At 39.0% G+C, this 19,506-nt stretch overlaps 1 protein-coding gene across 3 annotated transcripts in view; it reads right to left on the minus strand.

Annotated features, from left to right (window-relative positions):
- Positions 1-19,506, minus strand: part of WDR44 (WD repeat domain 44) — a 118,917-nt gene that overhangs the window by 41,258 nt on the left and 58,153 nt on the right. For all 3 annotated transcript variants that reach the window (XM_011948701.1, XM_011948700.1, XM_011948699.1), the window contains 3 exons: positions 18,633-18,784; positions 16,016-16,154; positions 14,675-14,739 (listed from right to left, as the gene is read on the minus strand). In XM_011948701.1, the coding sequence (XP_011804091.1) occupies positions 14,675-14,739; positions 16,016-16,154; positions 18,633-18,784 (356 nt within the window). The remainder of the gene's footprint in view (positions 1-14,674; positions 14,740-16,015; positions 16,155-18,632; positions 18,785-19,506) is intronic.

Consider the following 19,506-nt stretch of genomic DNA (forward strand, 5'->3'; position numbering starts at 1 on the left):
CCAGGCTGGTCTCTAACTCCTGACCTGAGGTGATCCATCTGCCTCGGCCTCCCAAAGTGCTGGGATTACAGGCGTGGGCCACCATGCCTGGCCTATCTAAAGATATTATAAAGTTGGGTTGCTATGGAAAATTATAAGGCTTTTGACATTCATTAGCACATACAATATGTAGCAGATATATTGTATTGCTTATTTGGAATACCAGAATGAACAAGACATTTCTTAACTTTTTTTTTTGAGATGGAATCTTGCTCCGTTGTCTAGGTTGGAGTGCAGTGGCACGATCTTGCCTCACTGCAACCTCCACCTCCCAGGTTCAAGTGGTTCTCCTGTCTCAGCCTCCCGAGGAGCTGGGAATACAGGTACCTGCCACCACACCTGGCTAATTTTTGTATTTTTAGTAGAGACGGGATTTCACCTTGTTGGTCAGGCTGGTCTCGAACTCCTGACCTCAGGTGATCTGCCCACCTTGGCCTCCCAAAGTGCTGGGATTACAGGCATAAGCCACCATGCCTGGCCCTCATCTTCTTATAGTTTTTTCTCAGTATAGAAGTCAGAATGATCCTTTTAAATATATCAGATTATGTCAGTCTCTGTTTGAAAACCCACTAATTCCCATCTTACTCAGAGCAAAAGCCAAAGTCCTTGCAATGGCCTGTATGTTCTGATCCCCGCATCCACACCTCTATGTTTTCCTTTTCTATTTTCCTCTCCTTCTCACTCACTGGCTCCAGCTGCCCAGGCCTTGCTGCTGTTTCTTGGGCACACCACAACTCCTGCCTTATAGCAGCTTCACTTGCTGCTCTCTGTACTTGGAATGGTCTTATCATATGATCATTTCCTTACCTCCTTCGTATTTTGCTTGAACAACAACTTTTCAGTGAAGCTTTGCTCACCCACCTTATTTACTCCCTGACATCCTACTTTGTCTGTTTTACTTTTCTTCACAATACTGATTACCTTTGGAGATACACATGCAAAAAAACCCCATGAAACTGGACTCTTATATTATACCATATACAAAAATAAACTCAAAATGTATTAAATACTTAAATGTAAGGCCTGAAGCTGTAAAACTCCTAGAAGAAAACAGGAAAAAAGCTTCTTGACATTGGCCTTGGCAATGATTTCTTGGATATGACATCACAAGCACCAGCAACAAAAGTAAAAATAGACAAAGGGGACTGTATCAAACTAAAAAGCTTCTGCACAATAAAAGAAACAACCAACAACATGAAAAGGCAACTTACAGAATGGGAGAAAATATTTGCAAACCATATCTAATGAATGGTTAATATCTAAAATATATAAGAAACTCCTACAACTGAATGTCAAAAACCCCAAAATTCAACCAACCCAATTTTTAAAATAGGCAAAGGACCTAAATAGACATTTCTCCAAAGAAGACATAGAAATGGCCAATGAGTACATGAAAAGGTGCTCAACATCACCAATTAATCAGGTGATTTGACTTCCAAATCAAAACCACAATGATATATCACCTCACACCTATTAGGATGACCATTATATATATATATATAAAGATAACAAGTACTAGTGAACACGTGGATAAAATGGAACCCTGCACACTGTTGATGGGAATGTAAATTGGTGCACCTACTATGAAAACCAGTATGAAAGTTCCTGAAAAAATTTAAAATAGAACTACCATATGATCCTGCAATTCCACTTCTGGGTATATATTTAAGTAAATAAAATCAGTATGTCAGAGAGGTATCTGAACTCCCATGTTCACTGCAGCATTATTCACAATAGCCTAGACATGGAAACAACCTAAATGTTCACTGACAGATGAATGGATAAAAAAAATGTGGCATATACACACAACAGAACGCTATTCAGTCATAAAAAGAAAATCCTGGCATTTGTGGTAACATGAATGAAACTGGAAGACATTATGCTAAGTGAAATTAAGCCAGATACTTTTTGGACAAATACTACATAATGCCACTTATATGATGAACCTAGAAACATCAAACTCATAGAAGCAGAGTAGAACAGTGACTGTGAGGCCCTGGGGCTGGGGAAACAGGTGGTATTAGTCAAAGAGTACAAAGTTTCACTTTCAGAATGATAAGTTCGAGAGATCTATTATATAGCACAGTGCCTACAGTTCACAATACTGTATCGTATACTTAAATAAGAGGATGAGAATAAACTTTTATAGGTGATGCTTGGGTTATGGCACAGATTGTGGTGATGGTTTCATGCTTATATACTTATCTCCAAACTCATTAAGTTCTATATAATAAATATATACACCTTTTCATATACCAATAATACCTCAATAAAGTGGTTTAAAAAATTAACTTATAGCCTGGTGCAGTGGCTCACGCCTGTAATCCCAACACTTTGGGAGGCCAAGGCAGATGGATCACCTGAGGTCAGGAGTTTGAGACCAGCCTGACCAACATGGTGAAACCCCGTCTCTACTAAATACAAAAAATTAGCTGGGAGTGGTGGTGTGTGCCTGTAATCCCAGCTACTTGGGAGGCTGAGGCAGGAGAATCGCTTGAACCCAGGAGGCAGAGGTTGCAGTGAGCCAAGATTGTGCCACTGCACTCCAGTCCAGGCAACAAGACTGAAACTGTGCTCAAACAAACAAACAAACAAAAAAACCTTATAAAATTTACTTAATTTTCTGTCTTCTTTCACTAGAATGCATGCTCCATTCTATTTTTGTCTCTTGTTCACAGATATTTTTGTCTCTTTTGTTCACTTACTATATCTCTAGCTCCTAGAACAGTGATTAATAAAAATAGTAGGCACTTAATAAACATCTGTAGACTGAATGAAGACATAGTCCCAGACCTCAAGATGTCAACTACTGGAGCATAATGGTTAAAAACATAAGCTCTAGAGACAGAGCAGGGTTCTAATTCTGATGCTATGACTGTGTGAAATTGTTGAGTTACTTAACAGCTCTAAACCTTCATTTGTAAAGTGAGGTTATGAATAGTACCAAGACAAATCTGTATCAAATGCTGCATACCTACATTTCACAAAAATTCGCTCTCATTCCCTTATAGTTAACTTTCTTTACCCAAGTTCTAGATTCTAACGATATACTCTCAGAATTTTTTTTTTTTTTTTTGAGACAGAATTTTGCTCTTGTCACCCACGCTGGAGTGCAGTGGCACGATCTTGGCTCACTGCAACCTCCGCCTCCTGGGTTCAAGCGATTCTCCTGCCCCAGTCTCCTGAGTAGCTGGGATTATAGGCACATACCACCATGCCCAGCTAATTTTTGCATTTTTAGTAGAGACGGGGTTTCACCATGTTGGCCAAGCTGGTCTTGAACACTTGACCCCAGGTGATCCGCCTACCTCAGCCTCTCAAAGTGCTAGGATTACAGGCATGAGCCACTGTGCCTGGCCCAAAAAAATTTATTTGAGACAGGGTCTTGCTCTGTTGCGCAGGCTGGACTGCAGTGGTGATCACAGCTCACTGTAACCTTAAACTCCTGAGCTCAGGTGATCCTCCTGCCTCGGCCTCTCAAGTAGCTGGGACTACAGGTACATGACACCACGTTTGGCCTTTTTTTTTTTTTTTAATGGAGACATAGTCTTGTTACATTACCCAGGCTAGTCTCAAACTCCTGGACTCAAGCGATCCTCCTGCCTGGGCCTCCCAAAGTGCTGGGATTATAAGCATGAGCCACTGCACCTGGCCTATTCTCAAAAATTTTAAGCAGCAGTTAAATGCTATAACACCTATGCTAATGTTCCCCTAATCATGCACATTAAGCATAAATTTGCAAGAAAAACATTAATTTTTAGGTAAATAGCATACTTGCAGCTTCTAGTATCAAAAAGAAATTTTATACTTATTAAAATGGATACAGTATATTCATATTTGCAATCTGATGCAATCATCAATTCTTAGAAACCATGAGGTCTAACAGTCTCTGCAAAAGCCAACTATTAAAAAAATCCCTAGTTTATAAATCTCTAAGATAATGGAGTATATTAAACATGTACCTCTTCCTGACTTTCTTACATTTGTTGAGCTAATTTTGAAAATCAACAGAAACAGAAAATAGCCAGAATTCTAGGCTTGGCATTACCAATGCATAGGTGAGCGATCTTGGGTACATCCCTCTGTATGTTCAACTGTACAATACTTTTATATATTATATTTCACACAGATGCTAAGACAAAAGACTGAAAAATTACTTCAAAAGAGATGAAAAAGATATCACCATCATAAGAAAAAAAAGAATACACACATCAGGAACATAAACTCCATTGTGTTTACTGTGCCTCACTGCGGCTAGCACTAGGTTAAAAGATAATTCCTGGTGTCAAACTCTAATGGCATGTGAAATAGAAGCCTCTTTTAACTGTCCCCAAATAAAATGACAGAAGGGAAACAAACCTCAAATGATCTCTTTCCGAAAACAATGGATATAAATGTTATTTCTCATGTAAAAAGGCTTTGTATTCAATAAAATTTGAGTTACTAAGGTTTGTTTGGGGTTAGATGGATGTACTTAAGGATCTATAAGTAGGATTGCTGAAATAAGCACAATAAAAGATACTACAGATAGTCTCTATTTTTAATAGTAATCAATGCCTGGAAACTGTATGGTAAATTAAACTAATAAAAGCAAGTCTTTTTCCCTAAAGCAAAGCAGTTAAAAAATTATTACTGCCACATTAGTCAGTGAGGCTTTATGGAGGAAGTGGGCCATGAAGAATGGGCATGCTTTGAATAGAAAGACGATCAAGGCATCCAAATAAGGGGAACAATAGGAATAAAGGTCCACAGGCAGGAATTCAACATGATTACAGGCCTACTACAGTCAGGAACGGAATTAGATTCCAAGGATACTAAAATCTGTGAAGTACAGTTCTTTGCCTTCAATCAGCCCAGAGCCTACCCAGGGAGACTAATAAGAAAGATGTGGTAATATCGGCATAAAAGTACCTATGATGTACTATTAGAATACAAATGAAGAACAATTTTACCTGCTGGATTCAGGGAAAATAATAAGATATTTGAGCTGAATCTTGAAGGATAAGTAGGGCTTTGCCCTGTGAAGGAAACAGAGGGCATCTGTGGCAAAGCAAACAGCAGGGACAGAGACATGAAGGTGAAAGTGTTTAGTGTACAGACCTGTATCAGGCATGGCTGGTAGGATGCACAGGCACTAGGGAATTGGAACTGAGTTAAAAGTTAAGATTAGGCAATATAGGGAAGAATCTTATTGTGAAGGCGATAAAGGGCCGTCAAAAGATTTTAAACCACAAAGCCGGGCGTGGTGTCTCACGCCTGTAATCCCAGCACTTTGGGGGGCCGAGGTAGGAGGATCACTTGAGGTCAGGAGTTTAAGACCAGCCTGGCCAACATGGTGAAACCCTATCTCTACTAAAAACACAAAAATTAGCTGGGTGTGGTGGTGAGTGCCTGTAATCCCAGTTACTTGGGAGGCTGAGGCAGGAGAACCCCTTGAACCCGGGAGGCGGAGGTTGCAAGTGAGCCGAGATCATGCCACCGCACTCCAGCCTTGGCAACAGAGCGAGACTCTGTCTCAAAAAAAAAGAAAAAAAAAATTAAAACCACAAAATGGCACAGTTAATCTGTTTCAAAAAACCTGGCTGGCTGGTAGCAGTGTAGAAAATGAATTGGGTAGAGACCAGAGGCAGAAAAAACAATTAGGAGACTATGGCAAGCACTTAAATGAGTGTTAAAGACCTAGATGATATGTGTGACAATTAGGGATGAGGGGGTAAGTTCCACAGGTATTTGTGAGTGGGGGTAGAGTGGCTAGGAATTTGTTACTAATTTGATATGTGGGTAAGGAAGAACAAGTAATGGAGTATTTTTGATTGGGATGAAAAGGTAACTTGTAGATGTTGATACCACTAAATAAGGTTCAGAAGTGAGGAGAAGCAGGTTTGTGGGTGAATGATGAAAATATTTCAATGAATGATCATAAAGATGACAGATTTGTTTAAAGTAGCAATAATTATATTAAGTTTAAATGGTATAAATGTACCAATTAAAAAATAGAAACTGGCAGAGTGGGTAAAAAAACATGATCTAACTATATGCTATCTATAAGAAACATTTTAAACATAATGGGATGCCATCATGGCAGACAGGAGGCAGGACTAGATTGCAGCTCCTACTCAGAGGGACAGAGCAGCATGCGGAGGCTCACACCATGAATTTTAGCTGCAGATCGACTGCAAGAAAGAACCAGGAATCCCAAGAGAACCCACAGACCCTCTGAAGGAAGCAGAATGCTCCTGCAGGACCCAGGAGACACCCTGAATACTGTGAGTGCCCAAACTGCATAACTGGGAAAGGGAGATCCTCCTCTCCTGAACACACACCCCCACTGGGGAAACTGAAGGGCTGTTTGCAGAAGTTTCTGATCTTACCTGGAGCTGAGTCAATTTAGAGAGCCCAGCGAAATATAGAAATAGAGGAAGCAGCAGGAAAGCCCTGGGAGCTCGCCAGGTCTTCAAGCAGGCCATTCCTGCCTGGCACCACAGGGTTCCTTCGGGAGGGCACCAGAGGAGCAGGGAGGGGAAACACTATAGGGAGAAGGAAGTCTCCAACTGAACTCTGTAACAATTTGAACTGGCAAGAAGCCTCCTGACCAGAAGGGGGAGGGCACAAATCCGGTGTGCAAACTCCATAGGTGGGGGAAGAACCAAGCCCTTTTCTTTCGCAGCTGGGAGGTGAGTAGCCTGGGGCAAGTTCTCAGGCCGGATCCCATACTGCCTGGAAACAGACTTGGGGCTGTTGAGGAAGCATGCTGGGAGTAAGACTGGTCCTTCGGTTTGCGTGGGGGCTGGGTGAGGCCTGTGACTGCCAGCTTTCCCCCACTTCCCTGACAACCTGCATGACTCAGCAGAGGCAGCCATAATCCTCCTAGGTACGCAACTTCATTGACCTGGGAACATCACATCCATCCCCCACAGCAGCCTCAGCAAAACCCAACCAAGGAGATTCTGAGCTCAGACACACCTAGCCCTGTCCCCACCTGATGGGCCTTCCTTATCCATCCTGGTAGCTGAAGATAAAGGGCATATACTCGAGAGTTCTAGGGCCCCACCCACCACCATTTCCACTCCATACTACCATAGCTTGATGCTCTTTGGAAAGTGCCACCTCCCAGCAGGAGGCCAACCAGCACAAAAATAGAACATTAAACCACCAAAGCTAAGAACCCTCAGAGTCCATTTCACCCCCCTGCCACTTTCACCAGTACAGGTGCTGGTGTCCATGGCTGAGAGACCCATAGACAGTAAACATCACAGGACTCTCTGCAGACAACCTCCAGTACCAGCTCAGAGCTATGTAGACTTGCTGGGTGGCTAGACCCAGAAGAGACATAACAATAACTGCAGCTCGGCTCACAGGAAGCCACATCCATAGGAAAAGGGGGAGAATACTGCATCAAGGGAACACCTCGTGGGACAAAAGAATGTGAACAACAGCCTTCAGCCCTAGACTCTGACAGAGCCCACCCAAATGAGAAGGAACCAGAAAACCAACTCTGGTAATATGACAAAACAAGGCTCTTTAACACCCCCCAAAAAATCACACTAGTTCATCAGCAATGGATCCAAACCAATAAGAAATCCCCGATTTACCTGAAAAAGAATTCAGGAGGTTAGTTATTAAGTTAATCAGGGAGGCACCAGAGAAAGGCATAGCCCAATGCAGGGAAATCCAAAAAATGATACAAGAAGTGAAGGGAGAAATATTCAAGGAAATGGATAGCATCAAGAAAAAAACAGTAAGAACTTCAGGAAACACTGTATACACTTATAGAAATGCAAAATGCTCTGGAAAGTTTCAGCAATAGAATTGAACAAGTAGAAAAAAGGAATTCAGAGCTCGAAGACAAGGTCTTCAAATTAACCCAATACAACAAAGACAGAAAAAAGAATAAGAGAATATGAACAAAGCCTCTACGAGGTCTGGGATTATGTTAAACAACCAAACCTAAGAATAATTGATGTTTCTGAGGAAGAAGAGATGTCTGAAAGTTTGAAAAACATATTTGGGGGAATAATCAAGGAAAATTTCCCTGGCCTTGCTCGAGACGTAGACATTCAAATACAAGAAGCACAAAGAACACCTGGGAAATTCATCACAAAACGATCATCGCCTAGGCACATTGTCATCAGGTTATCTAAAGTTAAGACAAAGGAAAGAATCTTAAGAGCTGTGAGACAAAAGCACCAGGTAATGTATAAAGGGAAACCTATCAGATTAACAGCAGATTTCTCAGCAGAAACCCTACAATCTAGAAGGGATTGGGGCCCTGTCTTCAGCCTCCTCAGACAAAACAATTATCAGCTAAGAATTCTGTATCCAGTAAAACTAAGTATCATATGTAAAGGAAAGATACAGTCGTTTTCAGACAAACAAATGCTGAGAGAATTTGCCACTACCAAGCCACCACTAGAAGAACTGCTAAAAGGAGCTCTAAATCTTGAAACAAATCCTGGAAACACATCAAAACAGAACCTCTTTAAAACGTAAATCACACAGAACCTATATAAAACAAAAATGTAAGTTAAAAAGCAAAAACAAAACAAAACAAAAAAACAAGGTACACAGGAAATAAATAATACTATGAGGTATCTCACATCTCAATACTATCATTGAATGTAAGTGGCCTAAATGCTCCACTTAAAAGATACAGAGACGCAGAATGGATAAGAACTCACCAACCATCTGTTGTCTTCAGGAGACATAAGGACTCAAATAAACTTAAAGTAAAGGGGTGGTAAAAGGCGTTTCATGCAAACGGACACCAAAAACGAGTAAGGGTAGCTATTCTTATATCAGACAAAACAAACTTTAAAGCAACAGCAATAAAAGAGACAAAGAGGACATGATATAACGGTAAAAGGCCTTGTCCAACAGGAAAATATCACAATCCTAAACATTTATGCACCTAGGACTGGAGCTCCCAAATTTATAAACCAATTACTAACAGACCTAAGAAATGAGATAGACAGCAACACAATAATAGTGGGGGAATTCAGTACTCCACTGACAGCATTAGACAGGTCATCAAGGCAGAAAGTCAACAAAGAAACAGTGAATTTAAACTATACCTTGGAACAAATGGACTTAACAGATATATATACAGAACTTTCCATCCAAATGCAGAATACACATTCTATTCAACAGCACATGGAACTTTCTCCAAGACAGACCATATGACAGGCCATAAAACAAGCCTCAATAAATTTAAGAAAACTGAAATTATATCAAGCACTCAGACTACAGTGGAATACAACTGGAAATCAACTCCGAAAGGAACCTCCGAAACCATGCAAATACACGGAAATAAAATAACCTGCTCCTGAATGACTACTGGGTCAAAAATGAAATCAAGATGGAAATTTAAAAATTCTTTGAACTGAATGACAATAATGAAACAACCTATCAAAACCTTTGGGATACAGCAAAGGTGGTGCTAAGAGGAAAGTTCACTGCCCTATAAATGCTTACATCAAAAAGACTCAAAGAGCACAAACTGACATTCTAAGGTCACACCTCAAGGAAATAGAGAAACAAGAACAAACCAAACCCAAAGCCAGCAGAAGAAAGGAAATTACCAAGATCAGAGCAGAATTAAATGAAATTGAAACAAACAAACAAAAAATACAAAAGATACATGAAACACAAAGCGGGTTCTTTGAAAAAATAAACAAAATTGACAGACTGTTAGCAAGATTAACCAAGAAAATAAGAGAGAAAATACAAATAACCTCATTAAGAAGAGAAACAGGAGATATTACAACTGACATCACTGAAATACAAAAGATCATTCAAGGCTACTATGAACACCTTTATGCACATAAACTAGAAAACCTAGAAGAGATGGATAAATTCCTGGAAAAACACAACCCTCCCAGCTTAAATTAGGAAGAATTAGATACCCTGAACAGACCAATAACAAGCAGCAAGATTGAAATGGTAATTTAAAAATTATCAACAAAAAAAAAAAATCCAGGACTGGCCGGGCGCAGTGGCTCACGCCTGTAATCCCAGCACTTTGGGAGGCCATGGCAGGCAGATCACCTGAGGCCAGGAATTCAAGACTAGCATGGCCAACATGTTGAAACCGCATCTCTACTAAAAATACAAAAATTAGCCGGACATGGGGGTGTGTGCCTGTAATCCCAGCTACCAGGAAGGCTGAGGCAGGAGAATAGCTGGAACCCAGGAGGCAGAGGCTGCAGTGAGCCGAGATCGCGCCACTGCACTCCAGCCTGGGCAACAGAATGAGACTCCATCTCAAAAAAAGTCCAGGACCAGAAGGATTCACAGCAGAATTCTACCAGACATTCAAAGAAGAATTGGTAACAATTATTTTGACACTATTCCACAAGATAGAAAAAGAGGGAATCCTCCCTAATTCCTTCTATGAAGCCAGCATCACCCACTAATACGAAAACCAGGAAAGGACACAACCAATAAAGAAAACTACAGATCAATATCCCTGATGAACAAAGATGCTAAAATCCTTAACAACACACTAGCTAACCAAAACCAACAACATATTGAAAAGATAATCCACCAAGATCAAGTGGGTTTCACAGCAGGGATGCAGGGATGGTTTAATATATGCAAGTCAATAAATGTGATACACCATATAAACAGAATTAAAAACAAAAATCACACTGTCATCTCAATAGACGCAGGAAAAGCATTCAACAAAATCCAGCATCCTTTATGATTAAAACTTTCAGCAAAATCAGCATACAGGGGACACACCTCAGTGTAATAAAAGCCATCTATGACAAACCCATAGCCAACATAATACTGAATGGGGAAAAACTGAAAGCATTCCCTCTGAGAACTGGAACAAGACAAGGATGCCCACTCTTAGCACTCCTCCTTAACATAGCGTTGGAAGTCCTAGCCAGAGCAATCAGACAAGAGAAAGAAATACAGGGCATCCAAATCGGTAAAGAGAAAGTCAAACTGTCACTGTTTGCTGACGATGATAGTTTACCTCGAAAACCCTAAAGACTCCTCCAGAAAGCTCCTAGAACTGATAAAAGAATTCAGCAAAGTTTCCAGATACAAGATTAATGTACACAAATCAGTAGTATACAGCAACAGCAACCAAACGAAGAATCAAATCAATAACTCAATCACTTTTACAACAGCCACAAAAAAAACCAAAAAACAAAAAACGAATATACCTGACCAAGGAGGTGAAAGACATCTACAAGGAAAACTACAAAATGCTGCTAAAAGAAATCATAGATGACACAAACAAATGGAAGCACATCCCATGCTCATGGATGGGTAGAGTCAATATTGTGAAAATGACCCTACTTCAGAAAGCAATCTACAAATTCAATGCAATCCCCATCAAAATACCACCATCATTCTTCACAGAATTAGAAAAAACAATTCTAAAATTCATATGGAACCAAAAAAGAGCCCACATAGCCAAAGCAAGACTAAGCAAAATAACAAATATGGAGGTGTCACACTTCCTGATTTCAAACTCTAATATAAGGCCACAGTCACCAAGACAGCATGGTACTGGTATAAACATAGGCACATAGACCAATGGAAAACAATAGAGAACCCAGAAATAAACGCAAATACTTACAGCCAACTAATCTTTGACAAAGGAAACAAAAAAATAAAAAGTGGGGAAAGGACACCCTTTTCAATAAATGGTGCTGGGATAATTGGCTAGCCACTAGCCACATGTATGATAATGAAACTGGATCCTCATCTCTCACCTTATACAAAAATCAACTCAAGAGTGATTAAGGACTCAAATCTAAGACCTGAAAGCATAAAAATTCTGGAAGATAACATTGGAAAAACCTTTCTAGACATTGGCTTAGGCAAGGATTTCATGACCAAGAACCCAAAAGGAAATGCAATAAAAATAAATAGTTGGGACTTAATTAAACTAAAGAGCTTTTGGACAGCAAAAGGAACAGTCAACAGAGTAAAGAGACAACCCACAGAGTGGGAGAAAATCTTCATAATCTATACATCCAACTAAGGACTAACTAATAACTAGAATCAACAACAAACTCAAACAAATCAGTAAGAAAAAAACAGTCCATCAAAAAGTGGGCTACGGACATAAATAGACAATTCTCAAAAAAATATATACAAATGGCCAACAAACATGAAAAAATGCTCAATATCACTAATAATCAGGGAAATGCAAATCAAAACCACAATGTGATACCACCTTACTCCTGCAAGAATGACCATAATAAAAAATCAAAAACAGATGTTGGTGCGGATGCAGTGGTCAGGGAATACTTCTACACTGTTTGTGGGAATGTAAACTAGTACAGCCACTATGGAAAACAGTGTGGAGATTCCTTAAAGAATTAAAAGTAGAACTACCATTTGATCCATCAATCCCACTATTGTGTATCTACCCAGAGGAAAAGAAGTCATTATTAGAAAAAAAGATACTTGCACACACACCTTTATAGCAGCACAATTCGCAACTGCAAAAACATCGAACCAACCCAAATGCCCATCAATCAACGAGCGGATAAAGAAACTGGTATATATACATGATGGAATACTACTCAGGCATAAAAAGGAATGAATTAACAGAATTTGCAGCAACCTGGATTAGACTGGAGACTATTATTCTAAGAGAAGTAACTCAGGAATGGAAAACCAAACATCGTATGTTCTCACTGATATGTGGGAGCTAAACTATGAGGACGCAGAGGTAAGGATGATACAACGGACTTTGGGGACTTGGGAGGAAGAGTGGAAGGGGGGTGAGGAATAAAAGACTACAAATAGGTGCAGCGTATACTGCTTGGGTGATGGGTGCACCAAAATCACTAAAGAACTTATGTAACCAAATACCACCTGTATCCCAATAACTTATGGAAAAATTAAAATTAAAAAAATATTTCTATGAATGACCACTACCATCTAGCTAACTACTCAAGCCAGATACCTGTGATTTATCCTAGGCTACTCACTTTTACTACCCCAGCTAGTCAGTCACCAAGTCCTACAAATTAGACTTATTTTACGTCTCTCAATTCAGCTTATCTTTACAGTTTCTAGATCTACTGCTATCATAATCATCATAATTGGAAGTAACCATTTCTCTGGGTTAACAGCCTCTTACATGGTCTCCCTGTCTCTAACCTGAAGCCCCCGCCTAGTCTATTTTACATTACTACCAGAATACTCTTTCTAAAACAAAAATCTGAACATGGTAATTACGCCTCTGAGTGAAATCCTTCAAAGCCCCACCCTGCTCCCAGTAGTTTGCAGGATAAAATTCCAATGTCTTCGTTTAACACAGAAAGTCATTTAAAATCCCACTCCTGCCTACCTCTCCCACCAATCTCACACATGCACCTTTCCCAGCCATGTGTAATTCCTTGTAGTACCTTTAACATACTAGCCTCCATGCCTTTGCACTTGCTATTCCCTGTGTCTGATACGCTCCTTCCTTTCTTCTCTCATATAGCTAAATCCTAGCTCAAATAACAAGCTTCCAGGAAACTATTCCTAACACTGTGATTTATAAGGCTAACCTATTCTTGTGTAGTACCTTCTGTAGAATATCACCATCTAATACTGTAATTGTGAGTTTACCTATTTCACTAGTCCACAAGATCCCTGAGGATAGAGAATAAGTCTCATTTGATTTTATAGCATGTAGCAGTGTCTGCCACATATGGCAGGCACTCAGAAGACATTTGTCGAAGGAGTTTAGTTTTGGACCTATTAGTTGATGTGGTTGAATTACATGTAGGTGGAGAGATCCTATATATCGCTATGTGAAAAGGCAGCAAGCACAATAATGTTCTTGTTTAAAAATTATAAAGTTACTGAAAGTAAACAAAGAATTACAGATCTAAAGCCAGTTCAGAACTAGAAGAAGTGCATAAATATGTCTATTGAAAATGGCCAAGAAGAGACCCTGATAAACAGTAAATGTAAGGAGGTGGAAGAAGAAACAGTGGTAGTATAAAAGAATAAGGGAAAACAGAACTATGGAAAGCCAGGAGAAGGGGAAAAGGTAGTGTCAAATATTGGAGCCAATGAAATCTCAGGAAAATACTGTTGAGCAGGTAGACATTTTAGGTTCTCTTGTTTATATCACCCTTACCTAATGCAATACACAAAAAGCACAGGTGACAACTTAGTACAATATTGTATATTCTGCTTTTTTAGGTTTAACATTGGTTATATTTAACCTTCCAGCTCTAAAACCAAATGAAAATCATTAAGATACCTGATCTGAAACTGTTATAAAGTGTTTATTAAACCAAGAAGATTAGAAAATTAAAATACTTAAATATCTTTTTTCTTTCCTTAATTATCTCTTATTTGGGTATCTATTATCATTATTTAAAAAATATCTAACATGGATTTGAGGGGAGGGGCTTTTGTATTATTTAAGTTTACATTAGTGATATAGTACCCTGAGGAATAGTATTCACTGTCTGGCAACCTTTAAACATCAAAAATTTTCATTTGCTAATTGCTTCTAATTGAAGAAACTCCTATTTCTAATGCTACATCTTAATTTTAATTAAGTGTCTTCATGCAACTGTAATTTCTGATACATAAAAATACTTTATGGTAAACAAATTAAATCATACCATTTCACATAGTAACCATAAAACAATAAGCATACCCCTGTATCTGTATCCGATTTTGATGAACTTAGACTTTCCTGGGAGGGTGATGGAGACACACGTCCTAAAAACAACATAATAATTATAAAAAAGGGATGTATGTACACACACAGACCCACCAAAATACAACATTCAGAAGTAATGACACAGCAATGTCTAATAGTTAGAGAATATAGTATTCTAGAAAAACACTAACAATTGAGGCATAACCCCGTAAGAGCCAAAATATTTGTTTTAATCATTTTTACATAAAAAACTTCATAAAATGGCTTAACCATTTCCCTACTTTAGTAAACAAAATACCATTAAATCCTCAGTATTCAAATAGAACACATTCTTATTAATCATGACAAGTAGCAAGAGAAATAATAAAGGAGCAGAAAGGGTCAGGGCTGCAGTTAGTCTCAAGGGCCACTGAAAATAGTCTTTTTGCTTACGGCAGGGCAGTAAAAGAAATGACAAACAGCGAGGACTAGAAAAACTCACCATATAGTAAACACAGTTTAATTTCTTGTCAAATTATTGTCATCTTCAACTAAGTATTGAAACATAATGCAAGCAATACTCACAGGATGTACTCAAGTATATGAGGCCTAGCTTGCCAGTTTAGTGAATCTCCCTAGACTTCTATGTTCCTCAAATTGGTGCTTTGACTATTCACTCTCACCCACGGCCACCTTTTTTCTCCTTCCTCCTATGCTTTACTTCTTGTTTGCAGCCTTACTTGATGGCAGGGAGGGTGTGGAAAAAACTTATTACATAGTTAAATAGTTATTAGAGAAGAATCCCATAAACTTAAAGCCCAAATTTACATCAACTCTACATACTTTCCTGATAACATCATGATACATAAATATCTGTACATAGTTGAAATCAGTGTGTACATAATGTTCTGAGGCTTCTCTTTTCAACACTTTTTTCATATATCCCTTGAGGTATTGACAATTCACATTCATTTTCCATGACTCTTTCCTTAATCTTATTTACTTACTGGATATATATATATATATGATTTTCATTCTTTTTCTAGTTAATTAGCAATTCTATTTTAACCTAGGATAGAACTGAAGGTTGTCAGAGGAAACCAAATAACATGTTCTCAATAGTTGATGAAATTAACTACACACTACACCTGGAAAGGGATAAATCAAAAGCTTTGTGGCAGCTCTTTTCATTGGGTTTAGAGACTTTTTACCACTGACGTCTGTCTTACTTTCAAGTTTTTGGCTATTATCATAAATAGTGGTTGCTGCAAATGACTGCCAGAAAAGTAGGGCATCAGTATACCTAAAATGTAAAAACTTCAGGTTTCTGTAGATTTTTAAATACATGAAAAATACCTTCAGTATTGTATTTCATTCGCATATTGTTGAAATAGTCAAAAGCATTTTTTAAAGCCCATATTCTCACTACATTGTCTTGTCCAGCTGAGGCAAGTAATCGGCCACAGTGAGAAAATTTCATGGTCCAAACAGCTCCCTATGAAAACAAAAGAAGGTTCAAAGTTAATACTTTACAACTTTAGAGACCTTACTTTTGGCCGGGCACGGTGGCTCACATCTGTAATCTCAGCACTTCGGGAGGCTGAGGCAGGTGGATCACCTAAGGTCAGGAGTTCGAGACCATTCTGGCCAACATGGTAAAACCCCAGTTCTACTAAAAATACAAAAATTAGCTAGGCATGGTGGTGGGCGCCTATAATCCCAGCCACTTGGGAGGCTGAGGCAGGAGGATCACTTGAACCTGGGAGGTGAAGGGTGCAGTGAGCCGAGACTGTGCCATTGCACTCCAGCCTGGGCAACAAAAACGCAACTCCATCTAAAAATAATAATAAATAAAATAAAATTTAGAGACGAGACTTTAAAGTCAAAGTTTAAAATTATGCCAAATAATGTATACTAAGATAATCCTCACATTGCTAACACTATTTAAGTCCAAAAGGTCAATGGTGCTTTAATACCACAAAAGTAGACTTTCAGAAGAAAGGTAGGGTAAGATAGTTGTGGTGTTCCATGATCTAAACTAACAACTTCAAGAACTCAAACCCTGTCCACGTATTAACAGAAATGGGAGTTCTAAAGTGGTCAGAAATCTTCATTGGAAAAGCACAAATCCTAGTTGGGGATCTCAGCCCCCTAGCTGAACGTAAAGACGGGTGGCAGAGCCCTCAGCATAGCACTAACAACTAAGCAGGATTGAGGAAGACTAAAGCCCACCTTGGCGGTGACCCTCATAGCACCAGGCACTTAGAAGTATTACAGTTTTGTAATGGGCTGGGCATGGTGGCATGTGCTTGCAATCCCAGCACTTTGGGAGGTCCAGGTGGGTGGATCACTTGAGTTCAGGAGTTCGAGACTAGCCTGGGCAACATGGTGAAACCCCATCTCTACAAAAAACACAAAAAATTAGCCAGGCACGGTGGTGCGCACCTGTGGTCCCAGCTACTCAGGAAGCTGAGGAGGGAGGACTGCTTGAGCTCAGGAGGCAGAGGCTGCAGTGAGCAGAGATCCCGCCCCTGCACTCCAGCCGGGTGACAGAGCAAGACTTTGCCACAAAAAGGAAAAAAAAAAAGGTAGTAGTATTAGAATGGTGCATCCTACTTTTCTCTCTAGAAACAAGGTTTCAAAGTATATGGCCAGAATCTCTAGACACTGAAAACAGTAGGAAAGTATGTGTGTGTGGTGGGGGTAGAGGAGAAGGGAGAAAGAACACGAACCTCTTAAGTTGGAAAGACCAAATCTTATTACAAGAAATACTATTATATACACATTCAGATGTATCAAAAAGATTATGCCACAGCCCATTTATTGAAATAACCATTCACTTCTACAAAATTCAAGTGTATTAAAAATGAGTCATTGGAGCCTACTACAATGAGATTTTATTTAAAACAGGAAATAACGAGTCAATACAGTACTAGGAAATTTATCAATTTCCTTAAGGAAAATACTAAAATCAACTCAAACATTTTATCTGTAGATTGTAAGCATCAAAATTTAAATTTGAATTTGGTTGCCATCCAATATATTTATGGTTGCTTCCTTCCAGTTAAGCCAACTTTTAGACTTAAAATGTAAACAGATTCCCTAATCAAGGGCACAACATTATTTATTCAGTTCTAAATTTTTGTCACTGCCTTCCTTGTGTTCCTAGCATTTTCAGGGGTTAACTGCAATACAGTTTGTGCAATTGCATCTACATTGGTACTTTTGAACTCTAAAGGGGCACTTGAACTTTTACCTCTCTCCTTGTTTTAGCTGAATATCTCACTTTACAACATATATTGAGCTTCTGATATATTTTGTAAATTATTTAAAATATGGTTGGGAACATTTTAAACATTTTTCAAAGTTACAGACCACCCTCTAATTTAACTGCTTTAAAGTTTGGTGCCTTTGCATAGGTTTCTTAGTGATACAGGCTGAGAGTTTACTTATTCAATAATTCGTTTTTTTCTTTTTCTTTTCTTTTCTTTTTTTTTTTTTTGAGACAGAGTCTTTTACTCTGTAGCCCAGGCTGCAGTGCAGTGGCACGATCTCGACTCACCAAAACCTCTGCCTCCCGGATTCAAGCAATTCTCCTGCCTCAGCCTCCCAAGTAGCTGGGATTACAGGCACCCACCACCATGCTCGGCGAATTTTTATATTTTTCATAGAGACAAGGTTTCATCACATTGGTCAGGCTGTCTCGAACTCCTGAACTCAAGTGATCCACCTGCCTTGGCCTCCCAAAGTGCTGGGATTACAGGCATGAGCCACCACACCTGGCCGATAAGTCACTTCTGGAATACTTCAGAGACAGACTCTGCATTACCTATTCATTAAATCATGTTAACATAAATTCACCGTTCTTGAGTCAGGCTAGCAAAGTTACATACATAGAGATAGTTTTGTAGATGCCAAAGTATTTCTCTTAACAAAAACAGTATCAATCCTAAAAAATGAAAAAGTTGCTTACCATATGCTCACCACTAAGATCTTGCACCACTTTGATCTGATCAAAATCATAAGGTCCTTTGAAACCGTGTGCTGCTTTGAATTTAACTGGTCTTGTGTATGGCATTCCTTCATCATCACTTGACGAAGGATCATCTTGATCAGTATGAAACACTGAACAGAAAAGCAACAGAAATCACTACTAGCTAATATAGATATTGCTACTATCATAGTTTCATATTTCCTGCATACCAAGAAAATTCATTAAATGAAAGAGCAAAATTTATTTCTTATGTAACATACTGGTTAAAAACATGGAGTCTAACGCCAGACTGCCAGGTTCAAATCCAGCTCTGTCATTTATTATCTGTGTGACCACAGGCAAGTTACTCAACTTTGGATGCCTCTTAGTTTTCTCATCTATCAAATGGGGATATGATGGTACTTACCTCATAGGGTTTCTATGGGATTAAATGAATTAATACAGGTAAAAGTGCTTGGTACAGTCCTAGGCACTGAATAAGTACTATGTAAGTTTCATTAAATAAAACAAATGAGTACAATAATGACAAAGGCATAGGAGGTCAAGATATTTGCAAATTTAGAAAATTTACCTAATTAAAAAAAATTTATTTATTTATTTTTATACAGACGGAGGTCTCACTATGTTGCCCAAGCTGGTCTCCAACTCCTGGGCTTAAGTGATCCTCCTGCCTTAGCCTTCCAAAGTGTTGGGATTACAGATATGAGCCACCATACCCAGACCTACCTAATTTTGAAAATACAGTCATTCCCCAGTATCCATGGCAAGACCTGCTATGGGTATCAAAATCTGCGAATGCTCAAATCCCTTAACATAAAATGGCACGGTATTTGCACATAACCTATGCACATCC

Source organism: Colobus angolensis, unplaced genomic scaffold, assembly GCF_000951035.1.
Source record: "Colobus angolensis palliatus isolate OR3802 unplaced genomic scaffold, Cang.pa_1.0 Scaffold282, whole genome shotgun sequence".
In the NCBI taxonomy this organism is placed as follows: Eukaryota; Metazoa; Chordata; class Mammalia; order Primates; family Cercopithecidae; genus Colobus; species Colobus angolensis.